The 21920-nt window shown below is 37.9% G+C and overlaps 1 protein-coding gene across 4 annotated transcripts in view; it reads right to left on the reverse strand.

Moving 5' to 3' along the window:
* Grik2 (glutamate ionotropic receptor kainate type subunit 2) overlaps window positions 1-21920 on the reverse strand; it is a 698850-nt gene that overhangs the window by 244028 nt on the left and 432902 nt on the right. For all 4 annotated transcript variants that reach the window (XM_087598251.1, XM_087598252.1, NM_019309.2 and 1 more), the window contains 1 exon segment: window positions 9035-9148. In XM_087598251.1, the coding sequence (XP_087454377.1) occupies window positions 9035-9148 (114 nt within the window).

The raw sequence follows: 21920 nt of genomic DNA on the forward strand, positions 1-21920 counted from the left end.
CATGTGTTATATATTCCTTAAATAATTTTCATCTTATTATTTCTGAAATATGTGTATAAAGCTACCTAGAAATTGTGTACATGTTGTAAAGATAAAATCCTGTTCTTTGTGAAGCTGCAGTGTCTGGATTTCCAAGCCTGAATGCTATGCAACTCTCTAAGAAGAATTACACACTTGATTGCCCTTCCTTGACAATAGTAAGGGAAGAATAAGAGTAAAAAGTCATTGACAACAGCTATATATACCAGTGCCAGTTGATGCTACCAGGAAAGCTGCAAAACTATTTAGGTGATGTCGGGCTCACATCTCTCTTTTATAGTCTGGATCCTTCTATTGTAGTTTTTCTTTTTTTTTACCAGATAAGTCTATGTCCAAAGGTCATGGGGAAAATGCTTTTGAAACCTAAGCAAGTAAACTGGACATTGCAATAGACAACCTTCTAGAGTGCTCAAGGATAAAAGGCTAAGTTGTAGGGGCAGACACACTTGTTAAATTACTTGAGCTGAGAAGAGCCTCCCAGAGTGTAAATGATTTCCTCGAGAAGTCTGCAGAGTTCCAAGGCTGTTATTTCTATACTAAAGTGCTACTAGTGAGGAAGGGAAGTAAATGCACAGTGACATTTAAAGGCAAGCAATCCTTGGTGGGCAAAATCGATTCTTACACAAAGCAAAACTGTGGGAAGCACTCAGCATATTTAGATAGGAGGGAGAGTATTGAAATAAAGACACCAAATGGAAAAGAGGCATTCCCCATATGAACTTTCATAAAGTATAGTATGTGGAAATAAGAGCCTAAAATTGAAAACTGAAACAAGAGGCTTGAAACAATAATTACATATGAAATTTGAAGAACAAAGTAGTGTGGGATTTCATGTTAAAAAGTAAAGAGTGTGAAGAATTGAGTTTGAAATGGACAATTATCAATCCATAAGTTTCCAAACTTGCAATATCATCCATCCTATTTAAAATTTTAAAGATATAAGCATTTAAAATATTTATTGATTTCTAAGATAAATTTTCTTCATAGTATGAATGCATAGTTTACCCCTCCTGGTTTATCTCCTATCGATAAGAGAAGAGTCTAAAAGTATTGGTGAATATCCTAGATTCACTATTTCAGTTTAAAAGAGGAAACTGTGATAAGGCCTCATATATTATATTTGTTTAGGGAAATAAGAGATTGTTATTCAAAATGGCTAAAAAAAGTGTGTTATATTAGGTATGTCCAGAAATGAGAAACCCAAAATAATTAAGAAAGAATATATTGATACTGTCTTACATAAAGAAGAATAAGTGGATATCTAAGGATGCCCCCAAGAGACAAATACTGCTTTAGTATATACAGGACCTGAAAGTGACAAGCATTGTTTTAGACAAATAATTCTCATTCAAGACTCTATTTTGCTTATAGCTCTAGTTATTTTATTTCCTTTCCTTCATAGATCATGAAAAATCTACAAATCTCATTTTGTAGTGTCAGTAGCTTGTGCTTGCCAGATAATTTGGGGAAAATCCTGCACTTCACTTTCCAGGTGGGTGATCGTGGGGAATGTATAAACTTTACACCATGTTGACAGTCTACACATTATTTTCCTCACCTATAAACTAGAAATCATGGTATTTAGTTCAATGTTATTATGAAAATTTGTGGTCTGCTTGAGAGGTGACTCAGTTGTTAAGAATATTTACTCATCTCCAAAAGACCAGGAGTCAATTCTCAGCAAATATGTGGTGGCATATATAGGAGCAATATAGCTGTCTTTGGGTAGAAGTATTTCTAATTTTCTGAGAAACTTCCAGATTGATTTTGAGAATGATTGTACATGTTTGCAAATAACACCAGCACTGGAGGAGTGTTCCCTTTTCTCCACATCCTTGCCAGTATGTGCTGACACTTGAGTTTTTAATCTTGGCCATTGTGACTGGTGTAAGATAGACTCTCAGGGTCATTTTAATTTGCATTTATCTAATGACTTAGGGATGGTGAACATTTCTTTAAGTGCTTCTCCACCACTGGAGATTTGTCTGTTGGGAATTCTTTGTTTAGCTCTGTGCCCTGTTTTTAAATTGGGTTATTTGGTTTGCTGAAGTCTAACTTCTTGAGTTACTCAGATATAGGGTTAGTGAAGATCTTTTCCCAGTATGTAGGCTGCTGTTTTGTCCTATTGACATTGTTCTTTGCCTTACAGAAACTTTTCATTATCATGATTTCATTATCATTACCATTGAGCAATTGCAGTTCTCAGAGCCTGAGCCTTTGGTGTTCTTAAGGAAATTGTCTCCTGTACTAATATATTCAAGGCTATTACCCACTTTTTCTTCTATTAGATTTAGTGTACCCAGTTTTATGTTGAAGTCCTTGATTGACTTGGACTTCAGTTTTGTGCAGGGTGATAGATGTGGATCCATTTGTTAAAGAGGATTTCTTTTTTTCCTTCATATGGTTTTGGCTTCTTTGTCAAAATTCAAGTGTTCATAGCTATGTGTGGGTTTATTTCTGTATCTTTGATTCTATTAAATGGATTAACCTGGCTCTACCAATACCATACAGTTTTTATCACTATTGTTCTGAAGCTTTTTCCATAAAAGCCAGAAACTGGAAACAACCCAGATGTCCCTCAACCAAAGTATGAATACATAAAATGTGTTTCATTTACACAATCAAATATTTTCTGCCTATTAAATACAAGGACATCATGAATTTTGTAGGAAAATGGATGGAACTAGAAAATATCATCCTGAGTGAGGTAACTCAGCATCAACAGGACTTGCATGGTTATGAAGTGGATATTAGCCAAAAAGCACAGAATACCCACGAGACACCCCACAGATCCAAACAAGTTAATCAAATAGAAGAACCAAGTAAGGATGCTTGAGTCACACTTAGAAGAGGAAACAATATGGTCATAGGAGGCAGAGGGAGAGAACTGTGTGGGAGAGGGGAGAGAGAGAATAGTGGAGCAAGAACAGATATGGGGAAAAAACATGAGAAAGTCACAGAGAGCCAAGAGAATGAATGCAAATCTATAGATGTCAGGGTTGGGGAGAGTGGAAGGTATCTCTAGGAAGTCCCAGGCATCTGGGATGGAACCTCTTCTAAGAGATGCCATATCAAACCTGAAGAGGCCAGGCATGACCCCCAGAGGAAGGATAAGGATACCAATCTACCCACAATACTTTTGACTTAAAATTAGTCCTGACTAAAAGAAATGCAGGGACAGAGGTGGAGCAGAGCCTCATGGAATGGCCAACCAATAACTGGACAAAGTTGAAACCCATTCCACAGAAAAGCACCAATCCTTGACATTACTAATGATGCTGTTATGCTTGCAGACAGAAGCCTAGCATAACTGTCCTCTGAGAGGCTTTGCCCAGCAGATGACTGACACAGACACAGATACTCACAGCTGAATTTTGGTCAGAGGTTGGAGACTCCTATAGAAGAGTTGGCGGACATTTGAAGGCCCTGAAGGGTATAGGGATCCCACAGGAATCAACTAACCAAGACCCCTGGGAATTCTCAGAGCCACCAAGCAAAGATCATACATGGGCTGGAATTGGGTCCTTAGCATATATGTAGCAGCAGTGAAGCTCAATCTCCATGTAGGTCCCCCAAAAGCAGGAGCAAACTTTCCCTAAAGCTGTAACCTGTCTGTGGTATCCATTCCCCAGCAAGGCTGCTTTGTCTTCCCTCAGGGAGAGAGGATATAACTAATCTGGCAGAGACTTGATTCACTAGGTGAGGGGGATACCCAATGGGTGCCCCACACTCTCATAGAAGAAGAGGATGGGGAATGAGAGTGGGACACCATTATGGGGGACCGGAAAGGAGATAGCATTTGGGAAATAAGTTCTTGCCTCCAGGTTCCTTCCCTGCTTGAATTTCTTCTGTAATTTACTTCAAAGAATCAATTGTTACCCAGAATTATACAATCAATCAGTTTCCTTCTTAAGTTGCTTAGGTGAAAGAGTTTACTGTTACAAATGAAATGTTAAGACAGTTGCCTCTAATTTAGATTATAAGTATATTTCTCATTTCACTTTCACTTTCTCCAAACACTCTCATATCAATTCCCACACAAATCTATTTCAAATACCTGACCTCTTTTTTAACTTTTATTAAAGCATGCATACATGTATGTGTATATATTTTTTTCTTAAATATAAGCTACTCCATATGCATGATGCTACTTGAATATGTTTTTAGGGTTAACTGTTTGGAAACAGAAATACAATTGGTATATTCTTATAGAGGTCAGACAAATATATAGTTCAGCACAAAAGATTTGTGTATCAATATTATTCAGTAAACAGTTTCTTAGAATAGCAGGATGCAGGGGATGTGAAACAAAAACTGAAAGAAAGGTTCCAACTTGGGAGCAGAAAAGGTCAGTACAGAATGGGAAGGACAAAGAACAAATAACACCAAAATTAAATGATTAAATCCTTATGGAATCATATTATTTTAAAGTATACAAAATACATGAAAGTGTATTTATGCATAATTGTGTGGTGTGTGTGTGGTGTGTGTCTGTGGTGTGTGTGTGTCTGTGTGTGTGTGGTGTGTGTGTGTGTGTGTGTGTATGTGTATGTGTGAGAGAGACTGTGTATATTAGCATATACAGATAGCTTTCACTTAAAGGAGGTTAGACCATTTGGCCTGAGAATGACCTTCCCAAAAGCCCTAGACTAATAAAAACAGAATCAGGCTTAAGAACCCTCCTTTCACTGTCCTCTGAAAGGCTCTCTCTAGCAGTTTACTCAGACAGATACAGACACCCACATCGAAAGCATAGACAGAGCTTGGGGATGCTTATGAAAGAGTAAGTGGAAGGATTGCAGACTGGAAAGGGGATAGGAACTCCACAGGAAGACCAACAAAGCCAACTAACCTGGACCTTTGGGGCTCTCGGGGACTGAACCACCAACCAAAGGAAAATACATGGGCTGGATCTAGGCCTCCCCACACATATGTAGAAGATGTGTAGCTTGATCTTCATATGGATCCCAAACAACTGGAGTGGTAGTTATCCCAAAAGCTGTGCTTGTACATAGGGTATATTCATCTATCTAGGTTGCCTTGTCTGGCCTCAGTGGGAGAGGAAGCACCTAGACCCGCAAAGACTTGAAATACCAGGAAGGGGGAATACCTAGTGGAAGGGCACACCTACTGAGAGGACAAGGTGAGGGGGAAAGGTTATGGGAGCAAGTGATCAGGAGAGAGGCAGTAAACAGGATGCAAAGTGAATAAGTAAAAATAACTAAACATACAAATATTTAAATATTTTTTAAAAAAGAAGCCTCCTTTCAAATAGTTGTTCAGGTAATACCTACAACTCTCTAAACAATATAGACTATTGATATTGGCCGTGGTTGCCTCTTGGAAGTTTATGGTAAGTCCATATTGCTGAAGATACTGGACATTCAGATCACAGGACTTGGATGATTATAGCCAGGTCTAATCTAAAAGCCTGTTTATCACTGTCTAGCTTCCATGGTACTAGAAATACTGTGAAAACTGCCAAGCACAGGAAATAATTAATGGTTCTACTCAGATGTGGCACCCATGAACTATAGCAGTGACACACCTGGAAAAATATTGTAAAGATACACTATAAACATGACAAATGATCCCTTTTAATTTATTTTTAATTTTGAATATGTGATGTCCAGAGTATTACAGAAAAAAATCAATTAGGGGATATAGAGATAAGATGATTTTTCCCTTTAGGAAATGCTAGAATCGTTTTTATCTAACACAGGAAAATGCACATAGTATTCCTATAAAATCTAAGCATCATAGATAATCATATTCGTTATAAGAAATGCTGAACTAATTGGTGGGTTGTCAAGCCAAACTGAAAATCAATACTATCTGTGGAACTCTAGAAACATTATAATTTCAAGTACTTTAGCTTTGTTTTGAGCATTGTAGTGGTAATATCAGCTTTATGCTCGCTCTGATATGTCTTTAAATTACCCAGGCTTGCTGATGCAAGTCTTTATACCCAACTACAGAGGAAGCTGAGCCAGATCACAAAGTCAAAGGCAGACTGTGGTTTAACTAGAACTCAAGGCTAACTTTGCAACTTCATAAGACCCTCCCTTATAACAATAATCAGAAGAAGGACAGATAATACAGATACAAGTGCTGGCATTTGTACTTGTCTAGGATGTGCAATAACTTAACTCCTAGTACCAAAGAATTAATAACCAAGTAAAAATCATGGATAAATATGTGCATATTTATAAATAAAAACTTTGCTTATGATTGTTTAAATATCTCTTTTCAAGTAATCGCAAGTAATTAAGCAATAATGTGAATTTAATTATTTCATTTTACAAGACAAATGTAGCAATATGAACATTTAAAAACATTTAATTATAGTTATTTAAAAGGGAGCATTTTCTGTTATCTTAAGTAAACTAAATATCATTTTTATATTTTATAACTTGACTATTAATTGAGTATGGTAGTAATGGTTTTTATCTTTGGCTGTAAAAAAAATCAAAAGCGTATGACATGTGATACTTTGCATTGTGTAATTTCATATTAAAGAGAGATGGCCATGGTAAAAATAACTTTTAATGCATGGTACATGGGGTAATAGAATACTGTGAGTGTAAAGCATAGAGCTTCCCATCACGCAGCACACACCCAACTGAGTAAAATAGTTACAGCCCTTGTGGGATGGACACATTAAAGATGGGGGCAGAAGGATGAGTTGAAATGGGAAATGAAGGAGAAAATAAAGAACTGAGTAAAGGAGTCATAAAGTTGAAGATACATTTGAGAACTTGATTAGGAAAACATAGAAAAACCCAGGTTGCCCTAGGAGAATGCTGCCTGGAGCTGGATATCGCGGTCTCCTGAGAGGCTCAGCCAGAGCACGTCAAATATACAGGCGAAATCTAGCAGCAAACCTTTGAACTGAGAACGTGGTCTCCATTGGAGGAGTTAGAGAAAGGATTGATGGGCCTGAAGGGACTTGCAACCCCGGAAAGAACAACAATGACAACCAACCAGAACTCCCAGGGACTAAACCACTACCCAAAGAGTGCACATGGACAGAATCATGGGTTCCAGTTGCATATGTAGCAGAGGATGGCCTTGTTGGGCACCAATGGAAGGGGAAGCCCTTCGTCCTGCCAAGGTTGGACCCCACCTGTGTAGTGGAATGTCGGGGGGTGGGGGCAGAAACAGGGGGATTGGGTAGGGGGAACACTTATAGAAAAAGGAGAAGGGTATGGTATAGGGGTCTTATGTCTGGGAAACCGGGAAAGGGAAAAACATTTGAAACGTAAACAAAAAAAATTTCCAATTAAAAGAAAGAAAGAAAGAAAAGCCCAGGTAATTGAAGGTTACAGGTGTCTTAGGTACAATCTTTACTCTGAGAGTATTGTGGGATAGATATTGTAAAAACAAAAAAGACACAATCAGATTATGTTCCTTGGGCACACTCACAATATTTACAAAGATGATGTTCATGTAAACAAAAAGGAGCAGAATATTAATTTTGGGTTGTATAAGTGAAAAAAAAATGAAATAATGTCACAAATGGAGAGTGTTTGCAAATCAAAGAGAGCAAAGCTTAAACAACCACAACAGAAGGGTGCCTGGTTATGCCAGTTCTATCAAAAGGCAGACTTCCTGATGAAGAAATGAGGATAAATGGTAGGAAGAATTCAGACTGCCCAAAACTTCGAATGTCAAAGATAACATTTTCTATGTCTTACTGATCATTGTGGATTTCTTAAAATTTTGTATAACAGGAAAGCAGAAAAACAGATTCACATAGAGATTGTAAGAAGCCACAGAGAAAAGGACAGCTATCAGCACAAGAAATAATTCCTTGTTTACTGGCCAGTTTTTACAGAAAGATGTGACATTAGGAACAAATTGTTTGATGGGCAAGAAGTCACATGAGTTATTGTCTATAGTGAAGTGTTGGCTGAAGTCTTGTTCCACTTCAATGCATATAGAAGTTATATTTGAAAAATACAGCAGGTTAAGTATTAATTTGAAGAGGACCTCAAAGCTTTAGATATCGTACAAAAGAGTCTGAAGCCTTTAGCTAGAGAATTAGAAATCTTACCACCCTAAGGGTCTTAGGTCACTGTATCAAAACTGGTTCATTGTTGAAAGCTTTTAATACAACCTAATCTATTTTGACATGCCTTCAGTTGTGACATCTATTTTGTTACTATAATCCAAGAAGATCGTTTCTTACCAGCCTGATTTTACCACTCTACTCAGATTTGGCTGGTAAGCATTTATGCGGGTTTCCTGAGACTTTAGCTTCAGTCTTCTCTGGCCATGGAAGACATAGAAAGGTCACTAGTAAGCTATCTTGCAAGTAAGTAATACTGACTGAATAGTCTAAGAGCTTCTACTTATTCTAAAATTAAGATCCTCCTTTGTCAATGGCATGAGTGACAATTAACAGGCAACACAATTAACACATGGAATTACAACATTGGTTAAAAAATAACTTTCTTATCAATATTAATTTAATTATGGTGGTGGTGAAAAGGATTCTCATTTTTAAAACACTTTCCATTATATTTCGTTAAGGAAATTAGTAAAATGAGAGCTATTACTCCAGCTGAAAACAATAAAATTGAAACAAGATTATAGTGTAATCATTATAGAAAATATTGAAAATAATTTTATATGCTTTGAAATAAATTTTCAGCAAGAGTACAGAGTTTATGTTTGGTTGTTCTTTTAACTCTATGCATCTGCATGTCTATTTGTTCTTCAAATCCTGGCATTGACACTTCATCAATAACAACAAGTTCATGAAGGTGTTTAATCATTAGAGATGCCCCAAATAGGAATATGTCTTATATTAATGAAGATTAACAAAGTCAAATTCTGACTGAGCTAACATTGATCTTTTTGTGTTACAGTAATTGCTAAATGCCTATAAGATATATTGCATTCTATTCATTAGTATCCCCACTAAAATGTGTTTTTATCTACATCCAAAGTATCTACATTTTTCTAAAATAATCGAAAAACAAATACTTACCAAAATGGTGGTAACAATCAAAGAACGATTAGACAATGAGTCTGTGATATTTGCTGGCTTTCCTTTCTGACTTTCTGTCATATTCAGGCCACTGGCTGGATCCCAAGTTCCAATCTATAAAACAACAAATGTACTTTGTAAATTGCCTGCCATACATTGTGAGGGAGTGCTGCAAAAGAAAGCTACAATCACTAACACTGTTCACCTCTGCAGCATTATGTGCTGTCATTGAAGTATAGGCTGTGTTCTTTAAGAGTGATTTACTGTACTGAGCAGTGTGTGTAGTGACATTAAAGAAGAAAATAATACACCATAGTGCTACCATTCATATGGGAGTTTCGTTTTCTATTTAAACTTTCATTCTCCAAGAAGAACCATGTTTGATGATTCATTGGTATCTTCTAGAAACTCACGAATAGAGTATATCTTTATCTTTAGTATAGTGTTCTCTCTCATCCTCTTATTATAAAGACAGCATTCTCATCACAGACAAAGTAAAACAGATGAGGAAAACCATGGAGATCCAGGATAAATGAGTAGCTATCTAGATAATCAACCCCAGCCCTTTCTCCTGTACTCTATTTAAATACAGTTTTATTCAATCAAATCATGAGTGAGGCCATATACATTTGGTGTGCAGATGTTTTTTCCCATTTAACAGTGGCCAGAGTGGCAAAGTCAGTCTCTGTGGAAGACAGATATAAACACAAACTTTACAGAAGGCACAGGTTGGTTGTTTAATGATAGCTATAAGATGATATTGTTTCATCAGTGTTACTCATCAGTAAATAGCACATAATAGGGGCTGAAGATGTAGTAATTCTATATCCCTACTATCCTAAACCTTAGGATCATCAGTAATAAAATTTATCATCCTTATTTTTCTAGTCAAATATCCAAAATATTTTCATAAAAGGACAGCAACAATTTCTCTTTGAAATCAACTTCTATATATAAACAAAATTATGTTTGAAGTGACAATAACTTAGCATACATTATTATTGTTGTCTACATAAATATTCTATCAAACATCTTACAATTTGATTATGATCATTTTACTTCCCTAATACTTTCTTATATGCATGAATTTTCTTATGATTTTCTCAGTAAACTTTTAAACCTGTATTTTTAAATTGAAGATGTAGAAAAATTTACCGATTTTTTTGTTAATTGAAATAATTTATATATCTATAAATAGTATTCTGTTAGCTTTATATAAATATAAATTTCACTATGTTGTTCAAACATTGTAGCGGAAATTATAAGGGATTCGTATTCATATCATTTTTGAGATATCTTAAATGGATTTTTCCACTTTTCTCATGTTAATTAAATTTTGATTATACAAATAGCTATATAGTCCCATTAAAATATTTGTGTCAATAAAGAAAAAAATAAATAATTCAGCAAGAGAAAGGACATGCAAATTTTTCTCTTTTTTTAATTCCCAAAATAAATTACTTACTGGCATTTATATATCAAGTCAGATCATAAAGTTATAAAAACTGGAGTCTGTGCTAGATATCTGGGTACAGTGGATGAGAGAGTATAAAATTAGAATGAGTACTTATGAATTGCTGAAGTGTTTCAAATTAAAATTGTTAAAAGTGCTGTAGGCTGAACAAGATGTGTCTCACATGTTATCTTATAGCGGCTGCCACTTTGTATCTGTGACTTATAATCAATATCTGGAACTTATTTTTTCCCTTAGGCTTTATTTCTTTCATTTCCATCATTGACTAAATAGTCAGATCTCTAACCCTGTTAGTCTATCAACTAAAGTATTAACAACTATGATTTGCCCACCTAACAACATCATCAAGAATGGCCAAATAAAACTACTTATGGAAAACATTGCCTAATTAACTTAATGCCAAACTACAATTAAAAAATGTTTCTGATGAAGAGAAAGCACAATAGCCAGGACTACCCACTACTACTATACAGGATATCAGTTTAATTTTCAGGCCACTCAAAACTACTTGTAACTCCAGTTCCATGGAACACCATGCCCTATTCTAGTCTATACATGTGTGTATTCATTTGCTTGCTCCTGTCCTAGGAATATAATTGTTTAAAAAATAAATTGTATCCAAATAAAATGCTAGAAACTCTTCTTGTGAAGTCAGAAATAGCTGGATAACACTCCAGATAACACACAATAAAATGGTAATTATAGACACATTTCTCTGATAGATGTAAAAATCCCAATAAATAAATCAAACACATAACTGATGATAGTTGCACATTCTTTTACTTCCAACCCTGGGAAGGGAGTTGCAAATGGATCTTAATGAGATGGAGATCAGTTTGGTCTTCAAAATGAAGTTCAGGCCAGACAGAACTACATATGAATCAAGAAACTAGATAAAGAATTCTTAAGAATTAAAATGCAAACAATTTAGAATCACTTTTAAAACTTATGCAGCCTTCTTTTTCTACCATGGGAATGCACATCAAAACTGCTTTTTGATTTATTCTTACACCTGTCATAATGGCTAGGATCAATAACACAACTGATAGCTCATTCTGGTGTGAATTTGGAGTAACAGGAAACCCTCATCCACTCTGAAGGGAGTGCAAACTTGGACCACCACTATGGAAATCACTGTGGTGACTCCTCATAAAGATGAGTAATATCAAAAACAAATTATTAAAACACTGGCATGGATATAGAGAAAAAGAAACTTATTTATACCTATTGTGAAGGCTTCCTGGTGGAAGGCCTATAGAAATCAGCGTAGAGGTTCTACAAAACTCATAAAACATATGTTCCATATGGTTAAGCTGTACCAAACTTGAGAATGTACCTGAGGACTTCATAGCCTACTCTAGAGATACCTACTGATCTTGGTTCATCACGGTTTTACTCACAACAGCCAGGAATAGGAAGCAGCCTTGAGGTCCACTGACTGATGGATGGATAATAAAAATGCAGTATATTTACACGATGTAATATTATACAACGATTAATCAAGAAAGACGTAATGAAATTCACAGGTAAGTAGTTGGAGGTAGAAACCAACCTGATGAAGTGACTGAGATGCAGAAATATAAATGCCCTGTTTTCTCTCATCTGTAGATGTAATCTTTGAATCTTTAGATGTTTGTGATGCTTTCAGTTACCCACAGAAGTAAAAACAAAAATTGTCAGGGGATCATAGAGAGGGCTATACAATGGAAGAAGACAGAATGCACTAGTATAAAGGATTAAAGGAGAATAATGCAACATAAAGGGTTCAACTAGAACAGGAGGAAAAAAATGTAGGGTAGAAGAGAGAATATATGAAGAGATAAGTAACACTGGTTTTAAAAAAGACCTATGGAAAAACTATTGCTTTACTACTTTAGAAGCTTCATACATAAATTCATTCTTTCTCTTTTCATATTGCTGAAGATATCACATGCTAAGAATGCAGGACTCTGATGAATCAAGTGGGTCTAATCAGAAAGCTTCCTTCCTGTTGTCTAGTTTTATGGTACCTAAAAGTAATATGCAAGCTTTCAAGAAAGGGAAACAATCATTAGTTCTATGCAGCTGCACCACCTATGAGGAACATGGCAAGATATTCCCAAAGTTGAAGCAAGTGTCATTCACATATAGATGGTAGCTACCAGCTGTCTAATTGAACTTGAGGCCCACTCAACATCGATAAAATCGTGCCAGGTACTAGAAACTTAGCTAACTTCAAATTATGTCACATCAGCATAAATTCTTACTGCAATTTAAATCATACTAACAGATAAGTGTAGGTAATACTCCTTATTAAAACTTCCTTTTGACCCCTGCCTGAGACACCGCCGGAACCTGAGGGAAACAGACCTGATAAACAGTTCTCTGCACCCAAATCCCGTGGGAGGGAAAGCTGAACCTTCAGAGAGGCAGACAAGCCTGGGAAACCAGAAGAGACTGCTCTCTGCACACACATCTCGGATGCCAGAGGGAAAAGCCAAAGACCATCTGGAACCCTGGTGCACTGAAGCTCCCGGAAACGGCAGCACAGGTCTTCCTGGTTGCTGCCGCTGCAGAGAGCCCGTGGGCAGCACCCCACGAGCGAACTTGAGCCCCGGGACCACAGGTAAGACCAACTTTTCTGCTGCAAGAAAGCTGCCTGGTGAGCTTGGGACACACGGAAGCAGAATTCCTCAAGGACCGGGCACGTTCTGTGTTCACCAGAAGTCCCACACCCGCGGATCCCGGCCCGCAGCAGCTCTCTGCCCCCAGACCCTGTGAGAGAGAGACCCAACCGCCTGGTCAGGTGGGCACTCCTGAGGCTGCAGAGAGGAAGAGACCACCAACACTGCTCACCCCTGCCCACATCCCTGGCCCAAGAGGAAACTGTATAAGGCCTCTGGGCTCCCGTGGGGGAGGGCCCAGGAGCGGCAGGACCCCTGCCTGGACACCGCCAGAACCTGAGGGAAACAGACCTGATAAACAGTTCTCTGCACCCAAATCCCGTGGGAGGGAGAGCTGAACCTTCAGAGAGGCAGACAAGCCTGGGAAACCAGAAGAGACTGCTCTCTGCACACACATCTCGGACTCCAGAGGAAAAAGCCAAAGACCATCTGGAACCCTGGTGCACTGAAGCTCCCGGAAACGGCGGCACAGGTCTTCCTGGTTGCTGCCGCTGCAGAGAGCCCGTGGGCAGCACCCCACGAGCGAACTTGAGTCTCGGGACCACAGGTAAGACCAACTTTTCTGCTGCAAGAAAGCTGCCTGGTGAACTCAAGACACAGGCCCACAGGAACAGCTGAAGACCTGTAGAGAGGAAAAACTACACGCCGGAAAGCAGAACACTCTGTCCCCATAACTGACTGAAAGAGAGGAAAACAGGTCTACAGCACTCCTGACACACAGGCTTATAGGACAGTCTAGCCACTGTCAGAAATAGCAGAACAAAGTAACACTAGAGATAATCTGATGGTGAGAGGCAAGCGCAGGAACCCAAGTAACAGAAACCAAGACTACATGGCACCATCGGAGCCCAATTCTCCCATCAAAACAAACATGGAATATCCAAACACACCAGAAAAGCAAGATCTAGTTTCAAAATCATTTTTGATCATGATGCTGGAGGACTTCAAGAAAGACGTGAAGAACTCCCTTAGAGAACAAGTAGAAGCCTACAGAGAGGAATCGCAAAAATGCCTGAAAGAATCGCAAAAATCCCTGAAAGAATTCCAGGAAAACATAAATAAACAAGTAGAAGCCCATAGAGAGGAGACACAAAAATCCCTGAAAGAATTCCAGGAAAACATAAATAAACAAGTAGAAGCCCATAGAGAGGAGACACAAAAATCCATGAAAGAATTCCAGGAAAACACAATCAAACAGTTGAAGGAATTAAAAATGGAAATAGAAGCAATCAAGAAAGAACACATGGAAACAACCCTGGATATAGAAAACCAAAAGAAGAGACAAGGAGCTGTAGATACAAGTTTCACCAACAGAATACAAGAGATGGAAGAGAGAATCTCAGGAGCAGAAGATTCCATAGAAATCATTGACTCAACTGTCAAAGATAATGTAAAGCGGAAAAAGCTACTGGTCCAAAACATACACGAAATCCAGGACTCAATGAGAAGATCAAACCTAAGGATAATAGGTATAGAAGAGAGTGAAGACTCCCAGCTCAAAGGACCAGTAAATATCTTCAACAAAATCATAGAAGAAAACTTCCCTAACCTAAAAAAAGAGATACCCATAGGCATACAAGAAGCCTACAGAACTCCAAATAGATTGGACCAGAAAAGAAACACCTCCCGTCACATAATTGTCAAAACACCAAACGCACAAAATAAAGAAAGAATATTAAAAGCAGTAAGGGAAAAAGGTCAAGTAACATATAAAGGCAGACCTATCAGAATCACACCAGACTTCTCACCAGAAACTATGAAGGCCAGAAGATCCTGGACTGATGTCATACAGACCCTAAGAGAACACAAATGCCAGCCCAGGTTACTGTATCCAGCAAAACTCTCAATTAACATTGATGGAGAAACCAAGATATTCCATGACAAAACCAAATTTACACAATATCTTTCTACAAATCCAGCACTACAAAGGATAATAAATGGTAAAGCCCAACATAAGGAGGCAAGCTATACCCTAGAAGAAGCAAGAAACTAATCGTCTTGGCAACAAAACAAAGAGAATGAAAGCACACAAACATAACCTCACATCCAAATATGAATATAACGGGAAGCAATAATCACTATTCCTTAATATCTCTCAATATCAATGGCCTCAACTCCCCAATAAAAAGACATAGATTAACAAACTGGATACGCAACGAGGACCCTGCATTCTGCTGCCTACAGGAAACACACCTCAGACACAAAGACAGACACTACCTCAGAGTGAAAGGCTGGAAAACAACTTTCCAAGCAAATGGTCAGAAGAAGAAAGCTGGAGTAGTCATTTAATATCAAATAAAATCAATTTCCAACTAAAAGTCATCAAAAAAGATAAGGAAGGACACTTCATATTCATCAAAGGAAAAATCCACCAAGATGAACTCTCAATCCTAAATATCTATGCCCCAAATACAAGGGCACCTACATACGTAAAAGAAACCTTACTAAAGCTCAAAACACACATTGCACCTCACACAATAATAGTGGGAGATTTCAACACCCCACTCTCATCAATGGACAGATCATGGAAACAGAAATTAAACAGTGATGTCGACAGACTAAGAGAAGTCATGAGCCAAATGGACTTAACGGATTTTTATAGAACATTCTATCCTAAAGCAAAAGGATATACCTTCTTCTCAGCTCCTCATGGTACTTTCTCCAAAATTGACCATATAATTGGTCAAAAAATGGGCCTCAACAGGTACAGAAAGATAGAAATAATCCCATGCGTGCTATCGGACCACCACGGCCTAAAACTGGTCTTCAATAACAATAAGGGAAGAATGCCCACATATACGTGGAAATTGAACAATGCTCTACTCAATGATAACCTGGTCAAGGAAGAAATAAAGAAAGAAATTAAAAACTTTTTACAATTTAATGAAAATGAAGATACAACATACCCAAACTTATGGGACACAATGAAAGCTGTGCTAATAGGAAAACTCATAGCGCTGAGTGCCTGCAGAAAGAAACAGGAAAGAGCATATGTCAGCAGCTTGACAGCACACCTAAAAGCTCTAGAACAAAAAGAAGCAAATACACCCAGGAGGAGTAGAAGGCAGGAAATAATCAAACTCAGAGCTGAAATCAACCAAGTAGAAACAAAAAGGACCATAGAAAGAATCAACAGAACCAAAAGTTGGTTCTTTGAGAAAATCAACAAGATAGATAAACCCTTAGCCAGACTAACGAGAGGACACAGAGAGTGCGTCCAAATTAACAAAATCAGAAATGAAAAGGCAGACATAACTACAGATTCAGAGGAAATTCAAGAAATCATCAGATCTTACTATAAAAACCTATATTCAACAAAACTTGAAAATCTTCAGGAAATGGACAATTTCCTAGACAGATACCAGGTATCGAAGTTAAATCAGGAACAGATAAACCAGTTAAACAACCCCATAACTCCTAAGGAAATAGAAGCAGTCATTAAAGGTCTCCCAACCAAAAAGAGCCCAGGTCCAGACGGGTTTAGTGCAGAATTCTATCAAACCTTCATAGAAGACCTCATACCAATATTATCCAAACTATTCCACAAAATTGAAACAGATGGAGCACTACCGAATTCCTTCTACGAAGCCACAATTACTCTTATACCTAAACCACACAAAGACACAACAAAGAAAGAGAACTTCAGACCAATTTCCCTTATGAATATCGACGCAAAAATACTCAATAAAATTCTGGCAAACCGAATCGAAGAGCACATCAAAACAATCATCCACCATGATCAAGTAGGCTTCATCCCAGGCATGCAGGGATGGTTTAATATATGGAAAACCATCAACGTGATCCATTATATAAACAAACTGAAAGAACAGAACCACATGATTATTTCATTAGATGCTGAGAAAGCATTTGACAAAATTCAACACCCCTTCATGATAAAAGTCCTGGAAAGAATAGGAATTCAAGGCCCATACCTAAACATAGTAAAAGCCATATACAGCAAACCAGTTGCTAACATTAAACTAAATGGAGAGAAACTTGAAGCAATCCCACTAAAATCAGGGACTAGACAAGGCTGCCCACTCTCTCCCTACTTATTCAACATAGTTCTTGAAGTTCTAGCCAGTGCAATCAGACAACAAAAGGAGATCAAGGGGATACAGATCGGAAAAGAAGAGGTCAAAATATCACTATTTGCAGATGACATGATAGTATATTTAAGTGATCCCAAAAGTTCCACCAGTGAACTACTAAAGCTGATAAACAACTTCAGCAAAGTGGCTGGGTATAAAATTAACTCAAATAAATCAGTTGCCTTCCTCTATACAAAAGAGAAACAAGCCGAGAGAGAAATTAGGGAAACGACACCCTTCATAATAGACCGAAATAATATAAAGTACCTCGGTGTGACTTTAACCAAGCAAGTAAAAGATCTGTACAATAAGAACTTCAAGACACTGAGGAAAGAAATTGAAGAAGACCTCAGAAGATGGAAAGATCTCCCATGCTCATGGATTGGCAGGATTAATATAGTAAAAATGGCCATTTTACCAAAAGCAATCTACAGATTCAATGCAATCCCCATCAAAATACCAATCCATTTCTTCAAAGAGTTAGACAGAACAATTTGCAAATTCATCTGGAATAACAAAAAACCCAGGATAGCTAAAGCTATCCTCAACAATAAAAGGACTTCAGGGGGAATCACTATCCCTGAACTCAAGCAGTATTACAGAGCAATAGTGATAAAAACTGCATGGTATTGGTACAGAGACAGACAGACAGACCAATGGAATAGAATTGAAGACCCAGAAATGAACCCACACACCTATGGTCACTTGATTTTTGACAAAGGAGCCAAAACCATCCAATGGAAAAAAGATAGCATTTTCAGCAAATGGTGCTGGTTCAACTGGAGGGCAACATGTAGAAGAATGCAGATCGATCCATCCTTATCACCCTGTACAAAGCTTAAGTCCAAGTGGATCAAGGACCTCCACATCAAACCAGACACACTCAAACTAATAGAAGAAAAACTAGGGAAGCATCTGGAACACATGGGCACTGGAAAAAATTTCCTGAACAAAACACCAATGGCTTATGCTCTAAGATCAAGAATCGACAAATGGGATCTCATAAAACTGCAAAGCTTCTGTAAGGCAAAGGACACTGTGGTTAGGACAAAACGGCAACCAACAGATTGGGAAAAGATCTTTACCAATCCTACAACAGATAGAGGCCTTATATCCAAAATATACAAAGAACTCAAGAAGTTAGACCGCAGGGAAACAAATAACCCTATTAAAAAATGGGGTTCAGAGCTAAACAAAGAATTCACAGCTGAGGAATGCCGAATGGCTGAGAAACACCTAAAGAAATGTTCAACATCTTTAGTTATAAGGGAAATGCAAATCAAAACAACCCTGAGATTTCACCTCACACCAGTGAGAATGGCTAAGATCAAAAACTCAGGTGACAGCAGATGCTGGCGAGGATGTGGAGAAAGAGGAACACTCCTCCATTGTTGGTGGGATTGCAGACTGGTAAAACCATTCTGGAAATCAGTCTGGAGGTTCCTCAGAAAATTGGACATTGAACTGCCTGAGGATCCAGCTATACCTCTCTTGGGCATATACCCAAAAGATGCCTCAACATATAAAAGAGAAACGTGCTCCTCTATGTTCATCGCAGCCTTATTTATAATAGCCAGAAAATGGAAAGAACCCAGATGCCCTTCAACAGAAGAATGGATACAGAAAATGTGGTACATCTACACAATGGAATATTACTCAGCTATCAAAAACAACGAGTTTATGAAATTCGTAGGCAAATGGTTGGAACTGGAAAATATCATCCTGAGTGAGCTAACCCAATCACAGAAAGACATACATGGTATGCACTCATTGATAAGTGGCTATTAGCCCAAATGCTTGAATTACCCTAGATCCCTACAACAAACGAAACTCAAGATGGATGATCAAAATGTGAATGCTTCACTCCTTCTTTAAATGAGGAAAAAGAATACCCTTGGCAGGGAAGGGAGAGGCAAAGATTAAAACAGAGACTGAAGGAACACCCATTCAGAGCCTGCCCCACATGTGGCCCATACATATACAGCCACCCAATTAGACAAGATGGATGAAGCAAAGAAGTGCAGACCGACAGGAGCCGGATGTAGATCGCTCCTGAGAGACACAGCCAGAATACAGCAAATACAGAGGCGAATGCCAGCAGCAAACCACTGAACTGAGAATAGGTCCCCTATTGAAGGAATCAGAGAAAGAACTGGAAGAGCTTGAAGGGGCTCGAGACCCCAAAAGTACAACAATGCCAAGCAACCAGAGCTTCCAGGGACTAAGCCACAACCTAAAGACTATACATGGACTGACCCTGGACTCTGACCCCATAGGTAGCAATGAATATCCTAGTAAGAGCACCAGTGGAAGGGGAAGCCCTGGGTCCTGCTAAGACTGAACCCCCAGTGAACTAGACTATGGGGGGAGGGCGGCAATGGGGGGAGGGTTGGGAGGGGAACACCCATAAGGAAGGGGAGGGGGTAGGGGGATGTTTGCCCGGAAACCGGGAAAGGGAATAACACTTGAAATGTATATAAGAAATACTCAAGTTAATAAAAAAAAAAAGAGAAACAGTGAAAAAAAAAACAAAAAAACAAAAAAAAAAACTTCCTCTTACAAAAAGGTGACATAACATAAAAATGAACATAAACACACACACACGCACAAACACACATGAATATATACATACATATATATGTATATATATATAACTAAAAATAATAAACAAAGAAAAAGAGACTATCAGAGAGTAGGAAAGTCATTTCATAATAATTGGAAAGACAAAAGAGGAGAAAACTGATATGATTCTGGTTTAATAAAATATGTATAAAAATCTTTCAAGAAAGAAAGGAGCTAAAAATAAGTGATCATAAGCCAGACCTTAAAAAAATAAGAATATACATTCCATATAAACACACATACATGCACACACACATACACATGGAAAAAATGACTGAAGCATTTTAAGACCTGGAAGTAAAATAGAGTTACAAATGAAAACAAAGTGAGGGAAATTTTGAAATGAAAACTTTAGGAACTCAAAGAGGAACCTCAGAAAATATCCTCAACAACAGAATATAAGACATGAAAGAAAGCATTGAGGACTTGAGAGCAGAATGGGAAACTATTCTGACAGTCAACTTTTCTATGAGCACCCCAACAGAACTCTATCTGTTTTCCTGGAGGCCTACTGTCACCAGAGACATCAGGTAAGTCCCACTCTTAATCTCAATGCTCAAGCTTGACCTGAAAACACACCTAACAGCAGTAAATTGTACCCTATACTCTGACTCCATTTCCTGATCTAAAACTCTGTCTGCATTCCTGAAGACCTGCTAGAACCAGGGGCAAACAAGAACCAAGCTCTTGGCTGCCATATTTCCCTAGAACACACCCATCATCTTTAAACTGCACCCCACCACCTAAACTCAATTTTCCAGCCTACCATCTACCCTGCTTTCCTAGAGGTCAGCCTGAATCAGGGATCCCAGGTGTTGTTACATGTACTAGTGATCTCAGAGGCAAGCTTGGCATTCAAAATATGGGTTTTCAGAGTTTGTAGGTTTAGATTGTTGATTTCTGAGTTTATATTTGTTGAATGTCAGTTTGGAAATGTTTGCTCCCTTTGGTTTCTGTTTCCTCTCTGTATAATGAACCAAGTGATCTATAGTTCTGGTGACTAGCTAGTCTTTGGGTTCAGTAGGATATCTCCCATGGGTTATTTGTGGCCTGTTATGCCTCTGTAGCTTTGGATAGTTAAAGGGCAGCAGTTAAACACAATCAACAGTAGCCAGGACATTATCGTAACACCAAAGGCCAGCTATCCTACTACAGCAAGCCCTGGATATCCTAACACAGATGAAGCAAAAGAAAATTACCTTACATCCAATCTTATGCAGATGATAAGGCCTTAAAAGAAGAAATGAACCAATCACTTAAAGAAATACAGAAAAATACAAACAGGTGAAATGGTTTAATACCTGAAAATGGAAATAGAAGCAATAAATGAGAAACAAAGTGAAGGAATCCTGGAGATGAAAAAAATATAGGTAAGAAAACAGGAACTATGGACACAACTAGCATCAACAGAATTCAAGAAATGGAAGACAGAATCTCAGGCTTAGCAGATACAAGAGAAGAAAGCCATACATGGGTCAATGAAAATGTTAAATCCAAAATGTTCCTTACCCAAAACATCGCGGAAATCCGGGAAAGTATAAAAAGACCAAACATAAGAATAATAGGAGTATAAGAAGGAGAATATTGCCAGCTCAAAGGTCTAGAAAATATTTTCAGCAACGTCATAGCAGAAAATTTTCATAACCCAGAGTAAAGATGCCTATGAACATATAAGATTACAGAACATCAAATTGATTGGCCAAAGAGAAAAATCTTCCTGCCACATAATAATCAAAAACACTAAATGTACAGAACAAAGAATAAAAAAATATTAAATGCTGCAAGGGGAAAAGGCCAAGTAACATATAAAGGCAGACCTATTAAAATTACATTCAACTTCTCAATGGGGACTCTAAAAACCAGAAGGGCCTAGGCAGATATCTTGCAGTCTCTGAGACCACAAATGCCAGCACAGGTTATTATACACAGGAATATTTCCAAGTACCACAGAGGAAGAAAACAAATATTCCATGAGAGAGCCAAACTTAAACAATATATGTCCATAAATCCAGCCAACAAAAGGTAATAGAAAGAAA

Source organism: Rattus norvegicus, chromosome 20, assembly GCF_021556685.1.
Source record: "Rattus norvegicus strain SHRSP/BbbUtx chromosome 20, alternate assembly SHRSP_T2T, whole genome shotgun sequence".
NCBI lineage: Eukaryota > Metazoa > Chordata > Mammalia > Rodentia > Muridae > Rattus > Rattus norvegicus.